The following is a 24,815-nucleotide window of genomic DNA, read 5'->3' on the forward strand; positions in this document are numbered from 1 at the left end:
CTTTTCTTTTTCATGTATAAATACATGTGCTTTTTGGTTGCAATGTAAGTAAGATTTATGGGATTGTTTGTAATCTATATGCATTACTTTTTCAACAAATAGAAATGCTAATAGAAATGCTCTGTGTATTATTAAGAAAAGGACAACATTTAAAAAACAACAAAGCAAAATGTATTTTTATCACAGCAATTGTTAGCATATCTACTGTATGATTTAGGGCCCCATGTGGGTTTTGCTCAGGCTAAGCGACACGGTGGGGTATTAGCACAGAACCTGACAGGGTTGACTAAAAGCGAACCATTTTGGTAAAACCTACTGGGTCCAAATGTGTCTCAAATATACACTAATGACATCAGTTCATGCTGGCTAGTACATGGACCCCACTTTTTATTTGCAGTTGTCCTACATTAATGTTTTATGAGCAATTAACTTTGTGAGAATTGGCCATGAAGATCCAATTCCCAGCCATATAGGGCTCTGTTGGTTAGGTAGGCGCTACAGAAAGTTGCAAGAGTATGAAAGAACCCCCAGCATTCATTGCTACAAGGTAACTTAAAGAATTCCTTGTGATGTGAAAATATTTTTTTATAGTAAATCCCTCTTAAAGTGTAGCCATCTTTATATTTGGCTTCTCTGCATATCACTAGAACCTTCTGTGAATGAGGTTTTTAATCATGTTCGTTGGGTCTGGGAAAGCCGGCAGGCCTTCAGAATTCAGTGAGAGTTCAGCTTTGTGTTCTCCATTCATGGAGCACACATGGCCCAAAGAGCCACACTGTTATAGATGTCTGCGTTTCCGCTTTGTCTCTTTTGTTTTGCTTTTTTTGCGTGCAACATGTCCTCCGAAGGCAGTTGAGTTTGAATGTTATTGATGACATTCATGCAGCTGTCAGCTTCTCTCCCTGAACAGTTCACGGACAAGCCGTCGTCTGAACCCAGACTTTAATCTGGAACATCAAGGACATGTGATGCAGCGGATTTATATAGCCACTGTATCATAATAAGCTGATGGTAGAGCTGTAAATCATATATGTTTCAGCTTTGGAATACATATTCAGCATCATGGAGTAACTGTCACCTTTATTAGTCTTTATAATCACTTTTATTCAAACAGCATGTGCAGCAGGAACATTTGGATCGTGACCAACTTCACTTAACTTTTTATTCTTTTGTCGTCTTCTCTACTCAAGACAAAGCAATTGCACTGGTCATGGCAGCGACAGAAAAAGCATATGCTTGTAATAACTTCAGAGCCAAGACTTACACATTGAAAACTGCATCTGTGGTCATCAGTTTTGTTTTTTTTCCCTTGAATTATTGTATTGTATTATTATAGGTAGCAGAAGAAGCCAGTAAAAATAATGGGATGGCATCCATAAGGAACACTGTTGTAAACTTTTGACAATCTTTAAAATATCATATGGGCTACCGTACTTCGTTTTAAAAATAGATTTAAATGTCTTAATTTCCTTCTTTTTTCATACTAACATTTCAAACTTTTCCCTTTCTTGTTTCCAGCTGCCTTCACCATGATTGGAACTTCCAATCATTTGTCGGATCGTTGCTCCCAGTTTGCCATCCCCTCCCTTTGCCACTTTGCCTTCCCAACATGTGACCGCACCTCAGGCATTGACAAACCTCGGGACCTTTGTAAGGACGAATGTGAGATCCTAGAGAATGATTTATGCAAGACGGAGTACATCATTGCCCGCTCCAACCCCATCATACTGAAAAGCCTAAAACTGCCAAATTGTGACGAGCTAGCTGCCTTCGACAGCCCAAAGGCAGCCAACTGTTTAAGGATTGGAATTCCCATGGCTGAACCCATTAACAAGAGTAAGACCACTCTATTGGTTTGCTTCATTGTTGACCACAGAGATCAATGCATCTGTAGCATTCTTTATTTAGCACTAATCATAAACATTAATTCTGCTAATGTTAAAGTACTACATCTAAATGGTATTAAACAGAAGCTAATGCGCTAAATTCAATTAAATTTTGTTCTTTGCTTGAAAGACTGCAGCACTCAAGCATCAATAACGTTTAATTTAAGTTCTATAATGTTCTATAATACCCTTAGATTTTGTTTTATCTTGTTGTCTGCTGTCCGTGTTTTATTTAGTTTGAAACAAAATTCTAGCGGGAAAAACAAGAGAGAACTTGATTAAAGGAAACAAACTGTTGTTCAGTCTTCACCCCCTTCAAAATATGAGCATGAACGTCTTATTACTTGAAGAATTCTTAAGTAGATAATCAAAACTTAAACACAGATGTTGAACTTCATTCAAATGAAAGTTTACAAAACAGCCAAGTAAATTAGCGTTTTTTTAGTTTATCCAGAAAATGTAATTTAGGGGACGCTAAATGTTTTTAACGTTAGCAAATTGAAAAAATCAGCTTTATTATTAGTGGATTATTGTAAGTGAGCCCACCTCTGTAAATTAGTTTTTATTTACATACAGATTTCCCAGTATTCTACAATATATGACTTTTTGATAAGTGATGAGCATTGTGATCTCCTTACCTGTTCACTTTCCTGCATTTATGATTTTTGTAGTAAATATCTTCATTATATCTGTCACATTTGACATATTCTTTTTTTTTATAAAGAAAATAATCTGTTTTTCTGTTTACAGCAATTGAAGTCGGCATTAACAAATGCTATGTGTCTGTGCATACGTGGAAGGCCTAGAGAGCCCAAAAAGCTCTTTTTTTGGTCAGATCTAATTTTCCACTTTAAAAAAAGCAAAAGAAAGGCAGACTTTCTTTAATTTGTATATATAAAAAGTGCTTGGCTCTAAATTGGGATGTTATTTAAACTACTAATTTGTTAAATGAACGGTTATTGGGACAGGGAGTAATTACCTCATCTTTATGCTTCCCAGGTCACAAGTGTTACAACAACACTGGGGTAGATTACAGAGGGACAGTGAGCGTGACCAAATCGGGCCGTCAGTGTCAGCCGTGGAACTCGCAGTATCCTCACAGCCACACCTTCCTGGCTGTCCGCTACACAGAGCTGAACGGGGGCCACTCTTACTGCCGCAACCCGGGGGGAACCCAAGATGCCCCCTGGTGCTTCACGCTGGATGACGCTGTCCCCATGGAGCTCTGCGACATTCCAATCTGTGGTGAGGAACTGGAATATGAAAGCACACGTTTCTAATTTTATAGTTGTTGCATATCATCCTAGCTTTTTATGCTGCTTCTTCACACTAGTGCATTTTAAAGCACTTTTTGCTTTAAAAGTCGGAGCTCTTCTTACTGATGCAGTTTACCAGTCCTTGGCTTTATTTAAACAGCATTTCATTTACTGGGAACCTGGAAGAGTTTAAGTAGAGAAAAAAGTCAGACTTGGAAGGAGGGAGGTGGAAGCGATGGATCACCCTACAGGATGACACTCTGTATGAAATACTTACTTATGTAAAGCCAAAAAAAGCAACTACAGTGCATTTTAGTACAATTCCTAAACCAAAGAAAAAGAAAAAACACTTTTTCAAATCAGTTTCATGGAGAACATTTTAATTGCTTAAAATAAACAAGCTCTTCATTTCGTTTTTTTGTCTTCTTCTTCGACATCTCTGAAATATGCCCTTTGTTTATGGCTGTAATATATTTGCTCATTTGTAGAATTACTTACTCCATGAACATTTTTCAAGTGAACACAGGGTTTCCTTTGAAAAAAGTATGAAATCATAGTCAATTAAAAGCTATTAACTGATCCTGTGATTGACTGGTGGACCTGTCCAGGGTGTTTCTGGGCTCTCACCCAGAGAAAGCTGGAGATAAAACCATGCAAGGATAAATGAATATAGATGATGGATCAGTGGATATAAATGTTTGAAATGTTTTTCATATAGATTTTGGTTAATACTATACACATAATTAAATTTTATGATATTTAGTTGATTTTATAAGAAAGATATAGAAAACACAAAAGAACTGAGCCACGGAAAGGAAAACAATCAACTGTCTATGCAAGGATATCGTCAACTATAACTTCATCAGTGGGTTTGTCCAAGGAACAGACTTATTTGAAAATAGAGAGAATGAGCAAGGAATACTTTCCATAGGAAAAACAGGGAGCAAGAAGGCAGCAGTAATGGAACAGGAATACTTTCAAGATCGAGGAAGTAAACGGGAACAAGGACATCAACTAATGCATCAGTGGCTCCGCCTACAAACAGATACATGAAAATGGTCAAACATTGGAGCAATGATCAAGTAGTAATATCTATGAAAAGGAAAATAAAGAAAGTTCATGGTTAATAGCAGTAACAGTTCCTTCAATGGATTTATTAAAGAGACATGCAGCTGAATACAGATGCTCTGGAAAGATGTGAATAATGTGCAGTGTTTGCAAAGTTCATGACAACAATAGCTTCACCAACTGTTCCAAAAGTACTGAGTGTACTTCTAAAACAAAAGATCGACAGAATTGCCATTATAAATAACTTTGGCATAGAGCATAGTTGTGCCATAAACACTTTTTTTTTTGTTGTTGTTCTTTTTCAGACCATAAAGATAAGTCAGGTGGCAGCATAGATATCCTCAAGATTTTAGTTCCCAGTGTGTCGATCCCGTTGGCCATAGTTTTGCTTTTCTTCTTCATCTGCGTGTGCCGCAACAACCAGAAGTCTTCCAGGCCCCCAGCTGCTCGTCCACCGAAACCAGTCCGAGGTCAAAACGTTGAGATGTCTATGCTCACGACTGCCTACAAACCAAAGGTATGACACATCCCAACGCACGACATGGCGATGGGGTAAATGCTCTTTCTCTGCTATAATTTATTTATTTGGAGTTGGGGGCGGGGGAAAGACATATAATAAAATTGTATTATATTCAAACATGATTGCATGTAAGATTTTCCTGTTGTTTCGGGGTGCTGTTTGGGGTGTAACCTTTACTACGGTTGGTGTGTATTTACATAAAATGTGCCTAAAAATGACATTTTAAAGGACATTACTTTCAGAAAAACACTTGCACCCCTGAACACCTCTGATGGAGTGCCCTCCAGATTTCCACTCTCACATCTTAGACAAATCATAAGACCCCAGTCTGAATAACACACATTAATTTAATAAAGTACTTTAATCTGAACTGCATTTTTTGGACCCGATTGCAACTTCTCGTAAAGAAAGCCCCTTTGCTCTTTGTCTGTAAGAGCAGTCTAGAGAAGTCAAAACACCGGTGCAGCACTCTGTGCGTTGGCTGGGACGCTTCGCAGCATGCCAGGGTTACAAGGTTCAGTGTGTGGAAATGACCTGCATGAGGCAAATCTTCAGATCTCTATCATCAGATCTCAGCAGGTCCAGGAATGTCCAGCTGCAGCTCCTTTGCTCTGTTTATTTTTCTCCCACTGTCTGTTTTTCCTCAGCTCCCCTTCACACTCCTGCTTTCACTTATCCCATCTTCTTCTTGCTCTTCTTCTGACGTCCTCTCCTTCCATCTTAGTCTCTTTGACTCACAGAGACTCTTTGTCGTGCAGATCATCAGATTTGCACTAAAATGATGTAGCTCACATCAGGGCCTTAACTTGAAGGTTGCCATTCTCAGCCATTCCATCTACGTTTATCATTTTCTTAGCATTTTTACCAGTTGAAGAGGAGAGTATGTGATGATCTATACAGTCATTTGTCAAAATAAAAGTTCTAAGATAAGCAGAGTATAATAATGTTACTTGTTTATTTAAGGGATTTTGGCAAGAACAAATGTTTCTCTTACTAAAAAATGGACACACTCTGTATGTTTGGATTCAAACATGTATCAGTAAAACATGAAGATCAAAGGAAAGGAAGTATTTGTTGTGACAAGTTTGCATTTGATAAGCTATCCAGTTCAGATTCTACAATTTTTACAAGTATGTTGATAACATTTATCAGTTGGTTAACATTTTGAAATTTATGAGGTCTGCAAGTTTTTTAAACCTGCAAATATCCTCATACAGTGCTTTGTAAGACAATTCATTCACTCATTAAATCCAATATGTTTTATTGGAATTTTATGTAATAGACCAACAGAAAGTAGTGCATAATTGTGTGAACCAGGTTATGAATGCTTTTGCAGGGGAATCTCCTAGTATTATTTCCAATTAAACCTCTTTTGTTTTATTTAAGTCATTATTTGAAACTGCAACTGTGCTGCTCATCAGGCTTTTTTGTTTTTCAGGGTCATGAAGGGGCCATACCCTCTAATGATTCTTTTAGACACACATGTTTTACACACACACTAACAATCACACACACAAACCTGTGGTGGTGTGAAGAGGATCTGAGGCTTTGGGTGTGGGAGTAAAGAAGGGGTGAAACAAACCCATAACTGAAAACATCTGCTTTTCTCCTAATATTCAGCACATAATCACACCCCCCTCAGAGCTCACGCTGACCTGTGTGTGTGTGTGTGTGTGTGTGTGTGTGTGTGTGTGTGTGTGTCACGCTTACAGAGGAATTTCATTATTCAACTCAGAGTTCCTGGAATCTAAAAATCTCTGCCAACCTTCGCTCACTTTGCATCTTTTCTCAGATCTAACCTTGCGCACTCCGGAGGAGCTCCGTCTCGTACACACACACACACACACACACACACACACACACACGCAATTTACCCTCACTGCATTTCATTAATGTCCATACTAACACACATATAGAAATAAGAATAATATAAACCTGCTATTGCTGAGTTTTATAGGTTGTCCCACATTTTTTCAAACTATTATTGTAGTTGACCTCATCTTGTGTGATTTCTGTGACACAAATATGACATAATTATTACATTATTCATTGACCATTCATGGTGAATGTCCTTGCTATAGATGATCTGGTCAAAGTGCATAATGATGGCTGTTTTCAAAACAACACATTGTCCGATTAAAAGTATTACCAAAAGGAAATGAGACTCTTGCCATTGTTTCCAAGTTTTTGTATTGTGCTTGTAAATACCAACAGCAATACGTATTAAAATAATAATGTGGCACACAAAGCCCTCCTGCACAATTAACCTAACAGTGTTTTCTGTTATTTCTGCTGTGGATTTTTTTAAGTAAACTGACTTGGGAGTTAATTTTCCCCAAATGCTGCTTAAGCTGAGAGCCAAATCACATTTTTCATCACAGGAAATGTGGCTGGATTTCAAAAATGTCCCTCGCCGCTTTCACAAAACTGTAAGAGGAATTATTGGGTGGTGATGTAATGGACTTGAGCAATTATAAATTGCCTGGGAGATTTATTTTCCTCCTCTTAATTTTACACCTTCGGCTTTGGTGTAACTGGGCTGTCAGAATCCGAAAATAATGACCTGGTTTTTCTGCCACCTTTCCGCAACTCGTTGATTTTAACTTCCGCTTGTCTTCACAGAGTAAAGCCAAAGAGCTTCCCCTGTCAGCGGTGCGTTTCATGGAGGAGCTTGGGGAATGCACGTTGGGGAAGATCTACAAGGGTCATCTGTACCTGCCAGGCATGGACCAGGCACAGCTGGTGGCCATTAAGACTCTGAAGGATATTTCCACCGCCCAGCACTGGACAGACTTCCAACAGGTGAATAACTGTCCTCAGAGATTTTTCACTTTAGCGTACATGTTATCCTTTCTAGTTAACTTATCCATTGAAAGTGGTTTCAATTTTATTTACATATCTATTTTGCAATACCTCTATTAATTTCTATTTATAAATTAAAGGAATACTTCATACTGCTTAAAATCACTAATGAAAAGACGAGTTCACTTGAAAAAGTTTTCAAACTAAACAGTCAAGGTTGACTGGGTGATGAGCCTGCTTTTAAAGAAAACCTGTTCCAGCAAGCTGTGGTATATCTCAATTTGAAACAAATGACCAACTATTAGGTACAAATTTCCTGACACAGGTTTAAAAAAGAAAAATTCAGTCAATTGTATCTCTCGTCTGTCTTCTGTTGCAGGAGGCCACCGTGCTGACGGACCTTCAGCACCCAAACGTGGTCTGTTTGCTAGGTGTGGTTACCCAGGAGCAGCCAGCCTGCATGCTGTTCGAGTTTCTGCCACAAGGGGACCTCCACGAGTTTCTGATCATGCGTTCGCCGCACTCTGACGTCGGCTGCAGCAGTGACGAGGACGGCACTGTAAAATCCAGCCTGGATCATGGAGACTTTCTGCATATGGCCATACAGGTGGATTTAAATGACACATTCAAATATGCGTGTTTTTTATTATTATTGCATGCCTGGAGTCATTCTTAAACTTAATGGCAAACACAACATGATACAGGCAATTAAAACTTGATAAAACTTTCCCTTGTTTTTGAATGTCATTTCTATATGAATTCAAAAATGTTGTTATTTCGACTTTTACCACAGTTTGTTTTTTCTTCCCTTCACATTTCACATGTTAAAGGCACTTAAAATAACTGTGTGGCAAATAAATGGATAACTACCTACACTTTTTCTTTAATTAGGTTTCTGCAGGGATGGAATATCTAGCCAGTCACTTCTACATCCATAAAGACCTCGCAGCCAGGAACATTTTAGTCGGTGAGCAGCTCCATGTGAAGATTTCTGACCTGGGTCTCTCCAGAGAGATCTACTCCTCCGACTACTACTGCATCCGGCCCAAGACTCTGCTGCCCATCCGCTGGATGCCCCCTGAGGCCATCGCCTACGGGAAGTTCACCACGGACTCGGACATCTGGTCGTTTGGGGTGGTGCTGTGGGAGCTCTTCAGCTACGGCCTGCAGCCCTACTACGGCTTCTCCAACCAGGAAGTGATGGAGATGGTGAGAAAGAGGCAGCTGCTGCCCTGCCCTGAGGATTGCCCACCAAGGTGTGTTGCTGCACAGTGTATTATGATGAGATGATATAGCTCTAACTGTTCATTTGGCTCTTATGTTTGGAATAGTCTGGAAAAGAAGTTACCAACTCTGGATACGAATGGAAAAGGCTTTGGAATTACAGAATTTATTCCCAGATGTTGTATCCATCCATCTGTTTGTTCATCAGTCGATCAGCCACTGATTAGATATTTTTTTGTAAATTTATATGTATACATGATATAAATATAAACACATTTGTTTTTCTAAAAAAAGACAGGTTAAAACGGTTCACTGTATTAGGACTGAAAATGTTCAGATACATTGAGTAGAATCTGCACGCAAGAAGGTTTACAACTATCAGGATCATTTTTTAATCATTTTAACTGGATAAATGTTTTTTTAATGCAGAATATAATCCTCTGTGACACCTTAAAAAGCATTTTCTCTCTGTTTGTTGATGTCCATAATTCTCTAAGTCAAAACTGCTGGATTTATACTGTGATTAACGTATGCACCAATAAGATGGCATCTGCAGGTTTTTATTTAGTGTCACTCGAAAGGGGAGTTAAATACATGTGCATGTCACTTTTTATTTTTATTCTAAAAAATCAATGTAACATTTTTCTCCCATGTCACAATTGGGTTTGTGACGTAACAAACCCATAAAAAATACTTTGTGATTGTAAAATGAAAAGGTGAAAAGGATCTCAGGCGGTGAACACCGATGCAAACTTTTTCCAATTTTGTGTAAAGACAATATTTAAGATGTCTTTTTCTTTTTTGCACCATAAAAACATCTGTTTAAGTTTTAATGCTGACTGTAGTTACTGGGAAATAACTACCTATTTCTCCCGTTATTCAGGTTTTATGGTTTGATGACGGAATGCTGGCAGGAAGGACCCACACGACGACCACGCTTCAAAGACATCCACAGCCGCCTGCGAGCGTGGGAGGGGCTGTCTTCCCATGCCAGCTCCAGCACGCCCTCTGGTGGAGGAGGCAATGCCACCACCCAGACAACCTCGCTCAGCGCCAGTCCCGTCAGCAACCTCAGCAACCCCCGCTTTGCCACCGCCGCCGGGTACCTCTACCCCGCCCAGGCCATCCCTGCACCGGGACAGATGGGTCCGATTCCGGCCTGGACGCCGATGGCTGTGCCCCAAACCCATCAGCGCTTCATCCCCGTCAATGGATACCCCATCCCACCGGGGTACGCAGCCTTCCCAGCTCACTTTGCAGCTCCGGCTCCGCCCACTAGAGTAATCCAGCACCACCTGCCGCCTCCTAAGAGCCGCTCGCCCAGCAGTGCCAGCGGCTCCACCAGCACGGGTCACGTCAGCGGGGTGCCTTCCACCACGGGCTCCAACCACGAGGCCAACACGCCGCTGCTGTCTCACTGCGTCATGCCGGGAAACGGCGGAGGGCAGGGCCAGGTTTACGGACAAGTTTCCCAAAAAGGGGTGACGCAGATTGACCACGGTTCGCAAACTGCAGCTCTACTCACTCCGGACTCTGACATGCTGATGTACAATGACTCGGTCATCACCGCAGACCTGTAAACAGGCAGAGGTATGTTCACTCTCTTCCCATACATGAGAAGCTCTGCCTCTCAGCCAGGGAGCGGGAATCACAGTTCATCTTTGGTCAAAGTGAGACCAGGCAGATGCAGACTTGTACACACTGCTGGTTGTGCAGAAACAAAAAAAACAAAACAAACAAAAAACTTTGCTGCAACTGCATAAGTATTGCAAACAGATGTCCGACTTTCCTTACTGTTTAATGTGTACTTATTATCATGGCTTAACAATGTTACTATGGTAATCTCTGTAAATACAGTACATAAAAGTGTTGTGTGAATGATGAAAATACGTATAAATATATATTCAAAAGAACTTTTTAAGACGAGCAGTGTGATGGTAAAACAAGAAAAAGTAGCAAGTCCACCCTGCATCCGTTTAAACAGATTTTATTTGACCGTGGCAGTGAGTCTCTGTCTCTCTTAATGGACTGTTTCATACAGAGACATGAACATTCTTGAGACTTCCTTTGGGTGCCTTGCAGCTACGCTCCTGAATACACATACCAACTCAAGAAATAAAATGGTTAGTCAAGCAAGACCGACTGTTGGCTTCCAGTGAGAAGATCAACATGCTGGTTTCCTACTCCACCCTTTGGATTCAGGACTCAAGTGTGTCTGGTTCTGTGCCTTCCTGAGAGCTGGCAGTTCTGCAGTGAAATTTAGATGGCATCCACTGGGATGGAGCTCATGTTTTATTGTCAAGGCCTTTCAACAAAATCACAGAGGGCATCCCATTTAATAACATATCCTAGAAAATGACAGCTGAATGTTTTCTTTTGTTTTAGTTTGTTTATCTGCATTTTCAGCATGAATGACACTTTCTCTTTGTAAAAAAAAAAAAAAAAAACATCTTCCCCTCTGCTTAAACTGACCTCAGAGTTGCTCAAAACAAAGAAGTTTGTTGCATCAGGATCCAGATAACATGCATCCTTTACATAGCTAGCAATTTTGTTGTTGGATATAGATTTAAAGGAGGTAGTTTAGTTTTTTTTAAGAAAGCCATTTTTGTCATTTGATTGTAGTCAGAGTCATCGTAGTTTGGAGAATTAGAAAGAAATTCTCATGGAGGAGTCAAACTTCCAGCTAATCAAAATGGGAGCCATACTGGTCTGAATTTCAACAATCTAAACTCAATTATAACATTTTTGCAATTGATCCAAGACACGTTTTTTTTTTTTTTATGACGTTGCTGTTTTCTCAACCACAAAAACACTTTATCAGCCTCAGTCAAATTAAATTGTAGTTGTGGGAAAAAAATGTTAAGAGAATGTTTAGGACAGGATAGAGAGAGAGAGAAGATCTATTAGCAACTCTTGGTGGACTAATTTCAACAGCAATGGGATCGTTTAGCAGGCACAGTAGCAGTTAGTGTAATGCAGCTACACATTCAAATTATATAAATCAAATTACATTTTTTGTTAGGAAAATCTGAGATGTAAAAAGACTTTAAGAAAAGAAACTTTTGAAAGTGGTGATTGTTGAATTAGGTGTAATTGTATTTGGCAAAGGGCAGTTTGCTTTCCAAATGCTTTATACTGCTTTGTGTTTTGACCAGTTGGAAAAAATTGTTTTTTGTTGGGGGTTTTTTGTACTATTTCTCCCAAGTTGGCAAAAGTTGGTGAAGTGAAAACAATCTTGAAGAAAAAACGACAACAGTTTTAGACCAAAAAAACAACAACAACAACTAGCTTTTATTGTAGTTTTACATTTTATTCATAAGGAATGTCTTTGGTATTTCTGAGGGGATTTACTTTTAGAAATCGTTGCAAAATCTCCCATTGAACTAAAAAAGGGGAAAAAAAATGACATAGTCACAGCCATTTTCCTCGATGTCCCACTTTCACAGGAGTTTGTCTTCAATCTCCTATGAGAGCATACAAGTTGTCTTATGTTGGATGTTTTCTGTTAACTTACCTCCTTAATGAGATTTTGTTTTTCTGTTTTATCAAAATTGAGATTTCTTTGACCACATTAAATAACTTTGAAAACTAAACTATCCCTTTAAACTCTTATTCCAACACAGCCATTTAGATATTCCTTTTACTGAACATGTTTTGATGCCTTATTTTAAAAAAGTAAATCATTGCTTTCCAGACTGTAATTGTGCTTCTTCACTATTATTTTTTACGTTTTGAGACAGGAATTATCATCCAGGATTGAAATGTTGGAAGTTGAATTGTAAAACACAAAGTGCCTCTACCAGATGACGTCACTTAGTAACATTTTAGGGTCTGCTGTTTATGTGTGAGAAACGATAGTGTTGGATGTCATCATGTGTTTGAGAGGGGTTTTCTGGCTCTGAAAGATTTTTTTCATTGATTACATTCATGCACCACATTCTGTTAATCTAGCATTTAGTGTTTTGGCATGCAGGGTAACAAGTAAGTGACCCAGGAATCGCTGTGGTGGAAAAACAAATCATTTCAAATATGTCAAGTTTTCTCCACATCTGTATTTATTTTCAATGTATTGAAAAATGGCTTAGATTCTCTCTGATATTTTTTTCCAAAATGAAGAAGTGTGTTGTGTAAATGGTGAACTCTGTCCTCTCTTTTTGTTGGGTGGTAATGTCAATTAATTACTAAATATGAAGCCTTTGTTGAATTTTTTTAGGGCTTATGATACCTTGAGAAGAAGTTTATCATTGATTTTACTGTCAAAAATCTGTATGTTCAGACAGATACACTCAGCTGTGTGTGTGCGCAAATGTGTGTGTCAGACTATCAGTCAGCTGCGCTTGAGAGTTTTAAGTGCAGCACAGGATTTTTTACTAACAAAATAACATTTATATTAATGCAGATGATAAATATTATTCTGTATTTACTTCGAGGTTTATTCGATCCATTCAGTGTCCTCTTACTTCTTTAACTATTTCTACATTATGAATTTCAATAAGAAACAACTGAATTAACTGTCCATAAAAGCATTTTCCACGTTTTGGAAATTTTTAATGTTTTGAAGTACAATTTTATCTCTGTCTAAGAAGTCTGTCTTCTTTTTGTTTTTATTTTGTTTCTGTTTTGTTTCTAAAGTAGACGGAGCTACCTAAACCTGAGTTTGTTCACTTCCACCACGTAACGGATGTGTGAGTGCAAAAACCACTTGTACACAAGACTGTGAATCTTTATCAAGTCTATTTTTGTTTTGTTTCGTTGGCGAAACCATCATAAATCTGCCTTTTTATTTTTGTCATTTACTTCCAAGAACCAACACAGATTCATATTCAAATAAGGTTTACTCGCATATTGACCAAGCTAAGCCTTATCTTTGTAATTTGTCTGAATATTTTTGCACAGGTGTTTTTGTATTGCAAAAATCATTATTATTATTAAATGATGTTGGTTAAAGTTCTCTCCGAGTTCTTTGTAAGTGTAATGTAAACACAAATCCACAAGGTGTCAGCAAATTTCCATGTCCATGAATTTTCCTGTTTTTGCTGCGGTGGCCATTATTGGACAGGGGGTGGCGCTGTTCAGCTGTTTAAAAAATGTTGGCCTCTGAGCAGCTGGAAATGATATTAGAGCAGAAAGAACGTAACCACATTGGGGGAAAAAATCTAGTGTAGTTTTTCTGCTGTGCTTACTCATGCGTGATTTTATTTGTTAAAGCTCAGGCAGAGATGCTTTTTATTCGACCTGTAAACAAAGATTATACGCATTTATAGGTATCCGTTGCAGTGTTAGAATAGAAAATGTTTCACTACAAGTTCTTTGTTTATGATTGATGTTACACTCCACAGAACAAAAGTTAAATGTACGTTGTCTAATTCTTGACATTTTTGGCCTCATGTTAGTTTATCACAACTTCCAATTTCCATTCTTTTGTTTATAATAAAAAGAACTATACAGAAAGAGGATTAAAAAACAAACAATCCAAAGAACATCTATAAAATTAACTAAAAAAAAACGGATGGTAAAAAAAAAGTACATAAACTTAATCTAACTTATCTTATCGGTTTAATATGCTTCAGTCATCCCTTCCCCAGTTTCTCAAATGTATTCAGTTCAAATCTGCAGAAAGTGATTGGCTTTTCCATAGCATAAATATCAGGCACTGCATCGATCCAGATCTCCTTATTTAGTGTTTCTGCCTCAAACAATTTCCTTGATATTCTCTTTTTTCCTACTTCATTGGAAGTTCTGGTATCTTAAACAAGAAACAAATGCATTACCAACTTCTAAGAGAATAGTTCTTAAACAGGATGAAATTTCCCCAAATGTATCTCTTCTACCTCAGCATACACGTGCCAGGCTCCCTGTATCGCCTGAGTGATGAATGTTAAATGGGTGTGTCCCTCTACAAATGTAAATAGTTAGAGCAGACACTCCTTTCTCAGTGGTGACACGCGAGCCTTGAGGGCACAATGTGCTGTAGAACCCCCATTAGGCCCATTGAAGATGGTCTTTAATGTGCTTTATGTAGCAGGAGGATCAACATGCTGAAATATTTCCATAGAAAAAGGATTTATGGGAATAACAGAGTATTAAAGAGAGAGATCAACGTCTAGAAAAATAATTCATACCCCCTTGAACTTATTCACCCCATTACTCTGACACCACAAAATACAATCCAGAGCATCTAATTGTACTTAAATAGTAAGTTCCGTGCAATTGTGTGTGATTTAACCTTTATAGATCCAGCTGTCCTGGTAAGACCTCAGACTTGAATAAACAGCATCATGGAGGCCAAGGAACTCGGCAGACAGGTCAGGAATAAAGTTGTAGAAGTATGTAAAATAAACTTAAGATTTCAAATAATATAAACAACTGTAAACAACCTTTAAAAAGATCTCCTTCCAGTTTTACTGGTCTTGATCCATTTTTCTGAGAACAATCAGCAAAATGTCAGTGACTAAATGTGCAGGAGATACATCTGACATGCTCCCAAGAATTGAAGGTGTTTCAGCAAAGTATCAACTCAGGTGGAATGATGCTGTGCTTAGCTTGTCTGGGAAGGATGAGGAATGCTGCCACAACAGAAATGGGGTCAGAAAACCATGGAGTTTAACTGTTACCTTTATTAACGTAACGTTAGTAAAAACAAGTTGATCATGTTTTTCTCTTGATGTTATCAGTTAAAGTACCATAGGAACGCATTCAAACTGTGCTTCACTGTATCCATGTCAATCATTTTTTTGGCTTTTTCTTTTTTTTTTTTTTTTTTTTTGTAATGTTTATATTTTTCTGTGTATCTCCAATTTAGGTTCTGCTTCACCTGCAGCACATTCAGTTAACTAGACTCACCTGTTGTTTTTTGTACCGATCATTCCTCCCAACTTCAACACTTTATTTTCTTGTTGCTAGTCATTGCTGGAATCTTCTGTTTTTCCCATTATATTTCCAGTTTTTCCCTGGTTCTGTCTCAAGATTTGGATTTCCTGCTGCCTTCGTTCTTTTGTGTTGTAAGTTTTGTAATTTTTTTTATATATTACCGAACTTCACCTTTTACATAATTCTGCCTGGCTCATGCCTGGTGCTCAGTCAAGTCCCAATGACAACACATGACACCATCAACTGAATCCCCAATTAATTACACCTGTGAGCCTGTATGAAGACCTTTTGATTTAAAAATAAAGACTTTGAATGCACAACCGGGTGTATTGGTAGCAGGGGGTTGAAATTCAAAGATTCTGTTTCGCTGCAGCCTCGGTCCGGTCAGATATGTCAGATGGCTCTAACAAGCCGCTGACTGTTGGGGAACATGAGCTGTTTTTGTCCAAGGGGTTGACAGGCGCTTGACCTACGCTGTCTGCGCTGCCACACAGTGACCTTAGAGAAGGGAGGAGGAGGAGGGGAGAAGTCTGTGAATGATGTGAAGTGAACTACCAATGAATAGTTTAATTTACCCAACCATGGACTTTGACAAAGCTTAGGTCCATCATAAAGTCTGTCTTTTCATTTGCCCTTATAAGAGATTTTTTTTTCCCATTTGCAAATCATCAAATTAAGTTGTTCATGTCATGAATATTTAAACAGATTATAAAAGTAAAGACAAAAACAAATTTAACTGAACAGTGACTTTACTTGACTTGTCAGTGATGCAGTTATCAAGTAATCATTTTAATTAGTTATGCTGGAGCAGAGACATTCAAAACATGCAGGACAATGATTCATGTGAATAGAATAAAAACAAAACCCACAAATAGTTCTAACAGTCTTTCCTAAGTCAACTATTCTAATCAACTGGGACTGAAAGATTGGTACTTCAAAAAAGATGTGGGTTTGCCACCAGGATATGGTGAATTTCAGACAGACAGATGTTAAATGTTAAAAGAAAATTTTCTTTCATTACTTGCTGGAGAAAATGACCCAAACTGGAAAATAGATTCTTAGATTATTTTGTATAATACTGTATGTGCTGAGCAGGAAACGCACCAAAACACTTCTTATAGTTTCTTCAACTGCACTAGAAATGTTTTCAATGTGTTGATTTAGTAAAACCGGAGTAGAACAGAGGGAATTTTTTTTTTCCTGTTTGAAACACACAGAGACCTAATTAGATCTATGTGCCTGCAAACACACAGTCTTATTAAATTAGTTGAGTTAAAGGCTACATTTCACATTCCATGAAGTTAAAGTTCTGTTGCGTCATTAGAGATACACATCTTAGAGCATGGGTCATTTGGTACACACATAACGTGTGTGTTATTTACAGTCTGGGAGTGCATAAATGGCTCCTGGATTAGGTTCAAAAATGGCGCTTGGCAAATAAATCTCCCCTTAAAATGGTGCAAATGCGTATAAAAAAGTATGTTGCAGTCCAAGATAATAAAATAGCAACCATTTGTGCAAAAAATGACTTTCTTCCTGCCTAATTACATTATGCTACAAAAATAATAATCAGCAAGTAAATATACTTTTAATCTGCAGTGAAATGAACAGATTTCCACTCCCTCAGTTCTTTTCTCTCCTCCCAGATTCGTACCCTCCACGCCTCTCTCCCTGCTCCAGTCAGACTCTATCTAATAATCCATCCAGCTATGCTGTGGAATGGAGGCTAATGCGTTCCATCTGTGTGCGTCAGTGGAGGGGCTCCAAGGGCAAGGAAGGCCTGCCACTCTTTATTCAATCCCCTTTCTCTGCTTCAGCGCATTTCCAGCAAAACGTTCAGTCTGGTTCCACTCAACTCTAAAATCTGGGATCTGGCTCCATGTTGGGGCCCCACCTAGCCTGGGGCACATGGAGGGAGGATTGGCTGGATCCCTGGATTTGTTCTCCATGGATCCTAATGATTTTTGGAATAAACCAAAGGGTCGGTTAATAACCAGAAGAGTTTGATTTTAAGAATATCCTGAATAGCAAAAAGCTTGATCTCAGCTATCCTTCCAGCAACCCCCATCCTGAGAAGATTTACGGCATTTGAGGACAACGTTTGATGAAGCGTTGAGCAACAGTCTGTGCTGAAACTTTCATCAGCTCATATTTTATGAGCTTAATTTGAGACGGATAGTGTGGTAAACAGCACAGTTAGCTCATCAACTGTCCACGCATGCTTCACGTTATTGAAATTCTCACTGTTACCATAAATCTAATGTGACAATACGATTTCAGTTTCATAACCAGACATAATCATTTTCAAGTTGTTTTCCCAGTTTTTTCTGTTGTCATCCATTATTTGATGACCACTTTTGCCCAGACCATCCTCTTCATACATCTTTGATATTCCTAATGTCAGACCCATGTCCCAGAAAATGGGAGATATGTTCTCCCAGAAGACTTTTAGTAAATTATTCTTCTGACTGACAGGACAAGACTAGAACCTTCTGGAACGTCTCCATCTCACTGCATTTTATGAACTAGCTCAGTTTTTCAGAAAAAGACCAAAATGGAGACAATCAAGCATGGTGGTGATGGTGTAATGGTCTGGTGCTGCTTGGCTCCTTCAGACTCTGGGCAGCTTCACAGAACCGTGAATTCTGCTCTCTATTGATGAATCCTGAAAGAGAAAGTTTGGTTTGCATTGTGAAGCAGAACAGTGATACAAATTACAACGGCAAATCCACTAAAAACAGAAAAATTAAGCCGTTGCAGTGGCCTAGTCAAAGTCCAGACATACTTTCGATGGTCAAGGAACACTTGATAGTGGTTGCTTGCTCCAAATGTGGTACAATGTGAGCTGTAGGAGGCAATTACTTTTCACAGTGCCAGGTTGGTTTGGATTGCTTCTGTTTCTCTTAATGAATGAAACGAATATAAAACAGCTTTTTTATTTACATTTATTAGACATATTTGTTGGATACGAAATATCAAAAACAAGATCTTTTTAATTTAATCACTTGAAATTGGCCTGTTAATGTGTTTTAAACTAAATTACTTACTGGATTTATCATGAATGGACTCTTTGTAACTTCAAGGCACACCCCATGAAGTAATGTCGCCAGAAAGTCAAATAAATGAATGATTGTGTTGTGGTGTGAACACTGAAGGTATCAGTTAATTTACTTACCTGAGTAATAGATGTTAACTTCCCTCCTTTTTCTTTTTCCCATCCTCTTTTCATATTCTCTTTTACTCCTCTACTCTCCCATCCTTTCATCACCTCCTCCACTCCCCATTCCTTTAGAAATCTTTTCTGAAGGTCCGTGTCTGTTTTTGCATGCATGTTGTTAGCATGTGAACGTATGCCTCAGGAACACGAATCACCTTACTGATCATACACTGTCCATTTGTGGTGTGAACACAACCATTTCTACAGGTTTTCTGCTGCCCTTTTTCCCCTCGTCTTTCCTACATGGAGATGTCAAACACAGCCCTGCACAAAGCCTCAGCCTCACGTCTTGAATAGAGCCAGAAATAGCTCTGCGTTTGACTTGCAATCGGCTTAAGTCTTCAAAGAGAGAAATTTTTGATGCAGCTGAAGGAGAGCGGAGAGGATGGTGGGAGAGAAGGGGGCCAGGAGCAGAGCAGATCCAGCTGCAAAAAAAAAAAAAGAAAAAAAAGGGGGCCAAAAGACTTCAAAGACCCATGTTTCTATGGTAACAGTATGGTGCTACTTTGAAACCCCACCCCACCCACACAACCTCTTTGCTTAAACATGCATACATCAGAAACGCATTCATAAAAAGTGATGGTGCTGGAGGACTGGCATCCATGATGGCTACAGATTCGTCCTCTAATCACTTATTTTTCTTTCTCTGTCCGTCTGTTTTTTTTTTTGTTGTTTTTTTTTCATGCATGCTGCTGCCCTCTGTCTCCAGCAGAGACCATACTGATGTGTTCAGTGATGGATTCTGCTGCAGCTAATTAAAACCCAATAGGGTTAGCAGTAACTGCCTCACTTTCCCAGTATGAAATGATCGGTTTAGTCTTATCTTTCAAAGCTGGCAATGAGTGCTTCATGTTTTTCTCCATTGATGTCTGGGACTCGCTCCCTGTAATTATGACATGCTATCATTCCATAGGCATCTAAACTGTTTTTGGTAATCAGATCCATTTCCCACACTGTCATTTCTTCTTTCTCGTGGCGTGGCTTTGCGTTCTCGCTGCTCTTTTATTAAGTTGGATTTTTAAATGCAAGTTTCTTTGAAAAGTACAAAGAGACCAGATTTCTTGTGTGAACGTGTTAAATTTTATTTCAGTGTACTAGGTCTGCTGCTTTGATTTTTTTTTGTGTGTGTACGTTCTTGGTGAAGATGACACTCTATAGTTTTTGTATTATCTTTAACAATTTTTGCTTGCCCCTACACAACCAATATTTGAACAAATGACTGAATAATGTTCAGGAATCTTTGCTCATATCAACCAGATTTGATATATGAATATAAAATTAGTTAGAATGTTGATGTATGCAACATGTCCTGCTGTCCAAAGAAAATAAAATTAAGATGCAAAATGGTTCATGCTAAATACATGCCAAAATTTTAATGTATGCCTCCCATTAAAAATTCAGATTTATTTGAGCTGTGTAAGGGTTTTGAGATAGGTTTGACCACTTTTTGTTTCAGTAAATAAATTATAACATGCAAAGATGAGTAATTAAAAAAAAAGCAGTTTTCAAATGTTATTTTTTCCCAAACCAATCTGTGTTGGTTTGAAATAACTGACAATGATGCTGCCACCACTATGTTTTGAGGCAACAAAGGAGCATTCAGGGAGATGTGCAGTGTCAGAATTCTAACACACATTACATTTTGGTCTCGTTTGACCTGAGCTCTTTCTTCAAGACATTGTAATCAAACCAAACATTGCCAAACACCTCTGAAGAAGAATGTAGTTTCAACAGCAGGGTCTGGATACCAGATGTATCAAGTTGCATTAAAGTTGACCCTCAGTTTTGTGTTAATGCCACAACATTTTTTTTTAGCCAACAACCTTTTTAAAAGAAGCATAGCAATGTTTTCAATTGTTCCAAAAAGTCTTAAGGTTTCCATACAATCATAAAGTCTCCGTGTCTGTTTGTGACCCAGAACAACACAATCCTTTCTGCCTTGTTGATCTATTCTGCGTTTGTGGCGAAGCGCAGCAGACTGTCATGCATTAAGCAGCAGATCTGGGTCTGGCTGGTTCGTCCCCGCAGCGTTTCCTGTCTGCAGATGGACTGCAGCCCAGAGACGCTGAAGCTGAACCGCTGAAGCTGCCAGCGAGGTCACATCAGCTGGGGACTGGGAGGTTGTTTATGTCTGGGATGATTTCTGAGCTCACTATCAAGTGATCATTGAGACGCCAGAGTCATCAAGACAGAAAATCCATTTAGTCAGCCATCCGATCTACCAAAGTTGTTCACGGAGTCAAATGAATCCATTTTAAGACAATGTATCTTTTGTGCTGATTATTGTTGAAGCTACACAATGCCTTAAAAAAATAAATAGCAACATTCCTGCATGTTTTTAGCATTTACTTTTAATTCTGAAACATGGCTAAGTTTTTTTTTTTTTTTTTTCCCGTTAAAATCTCCGTAATTGGGCAGAAATTAGGGATGAATGATTTTTATGAAAAAGTTGTTTGTAAACTAGAGAGAAATATTAGGTGGAGCTTCATCCAGAACATTTCTTCCACGTGGTTAGAGACTGACCCGGAGCCAGCTGGGGGAAAAAAAGCTATGGTGACCACAGTCGTGCAATAGTGCAATATAAGCTGTCATGCATGTCAAAAGAAATGTTTTTGTAATTGGGTCTTCTTACCACCACTGCTTGAAGTATGCTGGTAATTAGTGTTGATATGGCTGGTTTTATAGGATGGTACTGCACAGGCAGAACCACAAAGAGTCCAAAACCAAGTCTGATCTAAAAACATGAATAACAAAAGTACTGAGCAAAGGGCAATAAAAAACAACATTTGGGAGTGTCTGACCGCCGTGTTCAGGGATAAATGATAAATTGGCTGTTCATAGACGCTTTAAGTTTATAAAGATTACCAGCTAAAAATCCAGCAAAAAAAGTATCAAAATCTTTTATGTTTGCTCCCACTGACTGGTTGTTGGTTAAATCAAGGTTGTAGGTAGTTTAACATGAAAGGATTTCTGTAGATAAAATCATGAATTTCTGCTAGTCTGGACAAGATCACCAGCAAAAAGCTGAGGAAGAAAATGCCAACTGTTTTAGCTAAACAACATGTATGAGTTTTAACATGTGTTTTATGTTCATAAAACACATTCTTCATAAAGATTGATAAATGTTATTTTGTTCTTAAATAGTAACCTAGTAATGAAACACCCATTTACCCCACTGTATGAGGAGCATTTAGCATATTTCATTGGCATTTAATGAGCGTGCTAGACCAACACAAAATAGCATTAGAAGTAGCAGAAATGGGAAAATGTTGATACATGGTTCTCAAATTATTTTACAAGTACAAATATGAAAAGTAAGAATGTATTTGGATGTCCTTTCACCTCCCCTGCAAAAACTAAAATACATTGAAGTGTCAGGTGGATCTAAAACTGGTCTCGGGTGAGCATAACCATTGAGCCAAGACAGTTACCGTATTGTTTTGTTTTTTTGTTTTTGTCATGACACAGCCCTGTAATTTTGGTAGTTTATATACTAAATACAACAGTATTTTCTAGAGAAAATGCTGTCTTTAGAACGGCAATAAAGCAGCAGTAAACAAACTAAATTGCTTTGTGTCAGTGAGGTTATGAGCATTCAAAAACAACTCTAAACTAGCTAATTTGGGGTTTAAAGTGGTTTGACCTGCTAACAAGCAACAGCCCCTTTGTTTAGTTGTAATTACAGCAGTAAGTTTTGGCTTGGTTTTCACCAGGCACTGTCTCCTTCCCACAGAGCTCTAATACAACCTTGTTTATATATTAAGAATTTTATATGAACTCATGAAGCTTAGAGAATTCTGCTATAAATTAACATTGGTTAACCAATTTCAACAGTAGCTGCTCATAATAATACTGTTAGTTTTTTCGAATAAAAACAAGGTGCATCTGAGTCTTTGAAGCCTGATGTAAAAGTCTTTGTGGCTTGCATTAATTTGGTTCTCATTGCATCTTACTCCAAATGTCATAAATCCTGCAGTGTTCACTTATCAGTCTCAAACTGTCTTTTTTTTTTCCCCTTTATCTTCTCAAACCAGGTGGCTTTGTGGGTTTGTACCATAATTAGGAAAATGCAAATAGAGGCTAATCCTGTAAAGCCAATCCTTTTGTCTCTGTTAATGACAAACCTTGGTTGCCTTCTTGTGAAGTCAAATTGTCTTAAAATAAACCAGTATTGTTCACGCCAAAGAAAATTGCAAGTCAGACAGCTCTTAAATGCTGCTCCTCTGAAAAAGACTGGAAAATAAAAGGAATAAAGATGTACAGTGGCTAAATACTCTTAAACTGACAGCTTTTTGGAGCTTGGGGAAGGCACTTTGACTGTGATAAATTATTTCAAACTTCTTCCACTTTTATTTTGGTATATGCCCTGCATAAATCAACATTAAAATTAATCTATTTGGGTGGGAAAAATGTAAAAACCAAGAAGCCACAATGACCTGGTTGACTGATGTACCCTTTGAGCCTTTGGTTTCCTTGAGATCAAACCTGCCAATAGTCATAGTGGATCTAATTGAGCTAAAATAAAATAATGTTTTTTTTTCTTTTAGCTAAACCCAACATTTAAGGCATAAAAAGATCTAAGAAATTTATTTTACAAAGTCAGGGAACGGGACAAATTCTATGATATTTTATACACAGAGAAGAAAGGCATTTTTAGAGAAAATAGAGCAAAAGTGACACTATAAAAACTTTAAATCTCTCCAAAACTGGCCAGTAATTACCTGGAGTCCAACAGTAACACTGAAAGAGCAACATGAGTTTTGCCAGGAACTGTCGTACGTGTGACAAAATGTCTCCCGTATTTCCCCTTTTCTCTGAACAAACGAGAAACCAATGAGCCACTCTTGTTCAATAAAGCCCGAGGCCCACACTGGGCCCCATTGCTGTCACTGATTGCTGTACATAAAATTTCAAAATAAAGATTTTTTTTCTAAATACATATGAGTAAATATTTATTCACAGTCATTTTTAAATGCCTGCTGTGTTTGTGAAGCACATTACTGAGACCTTGTGGGGTTGCTGAATTGTTACTTTGGAGGTTAATATTTTTCTGGATATTTTTTTTTTCTTTAGGCTTAAATTAAAACTGATCAGAAATTAACAAATTTATATTCCGGCTTTGTTTAGTAGTACAGTTTAGTAGTAATCTTCTGTCTACTGTTGAAACCTAAATTTTGAGTGTTCCTCTAATTTTTCCAACGCTCGCCAGTCTCCTGATCTTTTTTCCTTCATGCTTAGTTCACTGATATATGGAAAGAATAGAAGCAGCTGGGGATCAGATTGTTGTTGTAAGTGGACTACCCCAAAATATAGCTTGAACCACAGCTTTCTAAATACAGTAGAAGTCAGTGATGCTAATCTGTAATTGTCCCTCCAGTAACTAAAAATATAACAAACAATCCCATCAGAACAGCGCCCCTCCTGCAACTCCAATCAGACTGTGTGGGTTTTCTGATGGGTCACAGAGTTTACTCTGACATAAATTCACATTCATTTCATTATAGCTTATTTATATAGCAAGAATTTGAAAAAAAAAAAAAGTCAACCAGAGGTGCTTTACATAACAATCACATCCATTTCATGAACAGAAACATACAGTTATCTCAATCAAATCATTCATACAAGTTTCAAAGTTCAATCAGTGCCAGCAAGTTTGCAGCAATTCCTCCTGATTGAGCACATAGCAACAGTACATAGTTGACCACATCAAGCTGTTTCCTTGCAGAAATCTTTTAAACATGCATGTGACATCAGTGGAAAAAAAACAAAAACAGGAATAAACCCTGAGTAGAACCTAAGAAAGTCATACTGGATTCTTGGAAAAGTTTTGTATAAAAATACTTTTATCCAAAATATGTAGGCTGTCTTTCAAATTGGTTGTGTTGATTCCGGACGTTTATCTATATTTAGGTTGATATATTGCTGCACATATCCAACAAGGACGCAGTTAGAAAAAGAACATAAAGAAAAAT

General features: G+C 38.2%; 1 protein-coding gene across 1 annotated transcript in view; it reads left to right on the top strand.

Annotated features, from left to right (window-relative positions):
• ror1 (receptor tyrosine kinase-like orphan receptor 1) overlaps positions 1–13,707 on the top strand; it is a gene marked incomplete at its 5' end in the record, with an annotated part of 49,070 nt that extends 35,363 nt beyond the window's left edge. The window contains 7 exons of the mRNA XM_015038334.1: positions 1,519–1,836; positions 2,886–3,131; positions 4,516–4,727; positions 7,353–7,532; positions 7,912–8,139; positions 8,424–8,788; positions 9,640–13,707. Of these exons, the coding sequence (XP_014893820.1) occupies positions 1,519–1,836; positions 2,886–3,131; positions 4,516–4,727; positions 7,353–7,532; positions 7,912–8,139; positions 8,424–8,788; positions 9,640–10,336 (2,246 nt within the window). The remainder of the gene's footprint in view (positions 1–1,518; positions 1,837–2,885; positions 3,132–4,515; positions 4,728–7,352; positions 7,533–7,911; positions 8,140–8,423; positions 8,789–9,639) is intronic.
• Positions 13,708–24,815: the final 11,108 nt, after the last annotated feature.

This window comes from Poecilia latipinna, unplaced genomic scaffold (assembly GCF_001443285.1).
Source record: "Poecilia latipinna isolate Pla-1442-1.1 unplaced genomic scaffold, P_latipinna-1.0 Scaffold438, whole genome shotgun sequence".
Classification (NCBI taxonomy): Eukaryota; Metazoa; Chordata; class Actinopteri; order Cyprinodontiformes; family Poeciliidae; genus Poecilia; species Poecilia latipinna.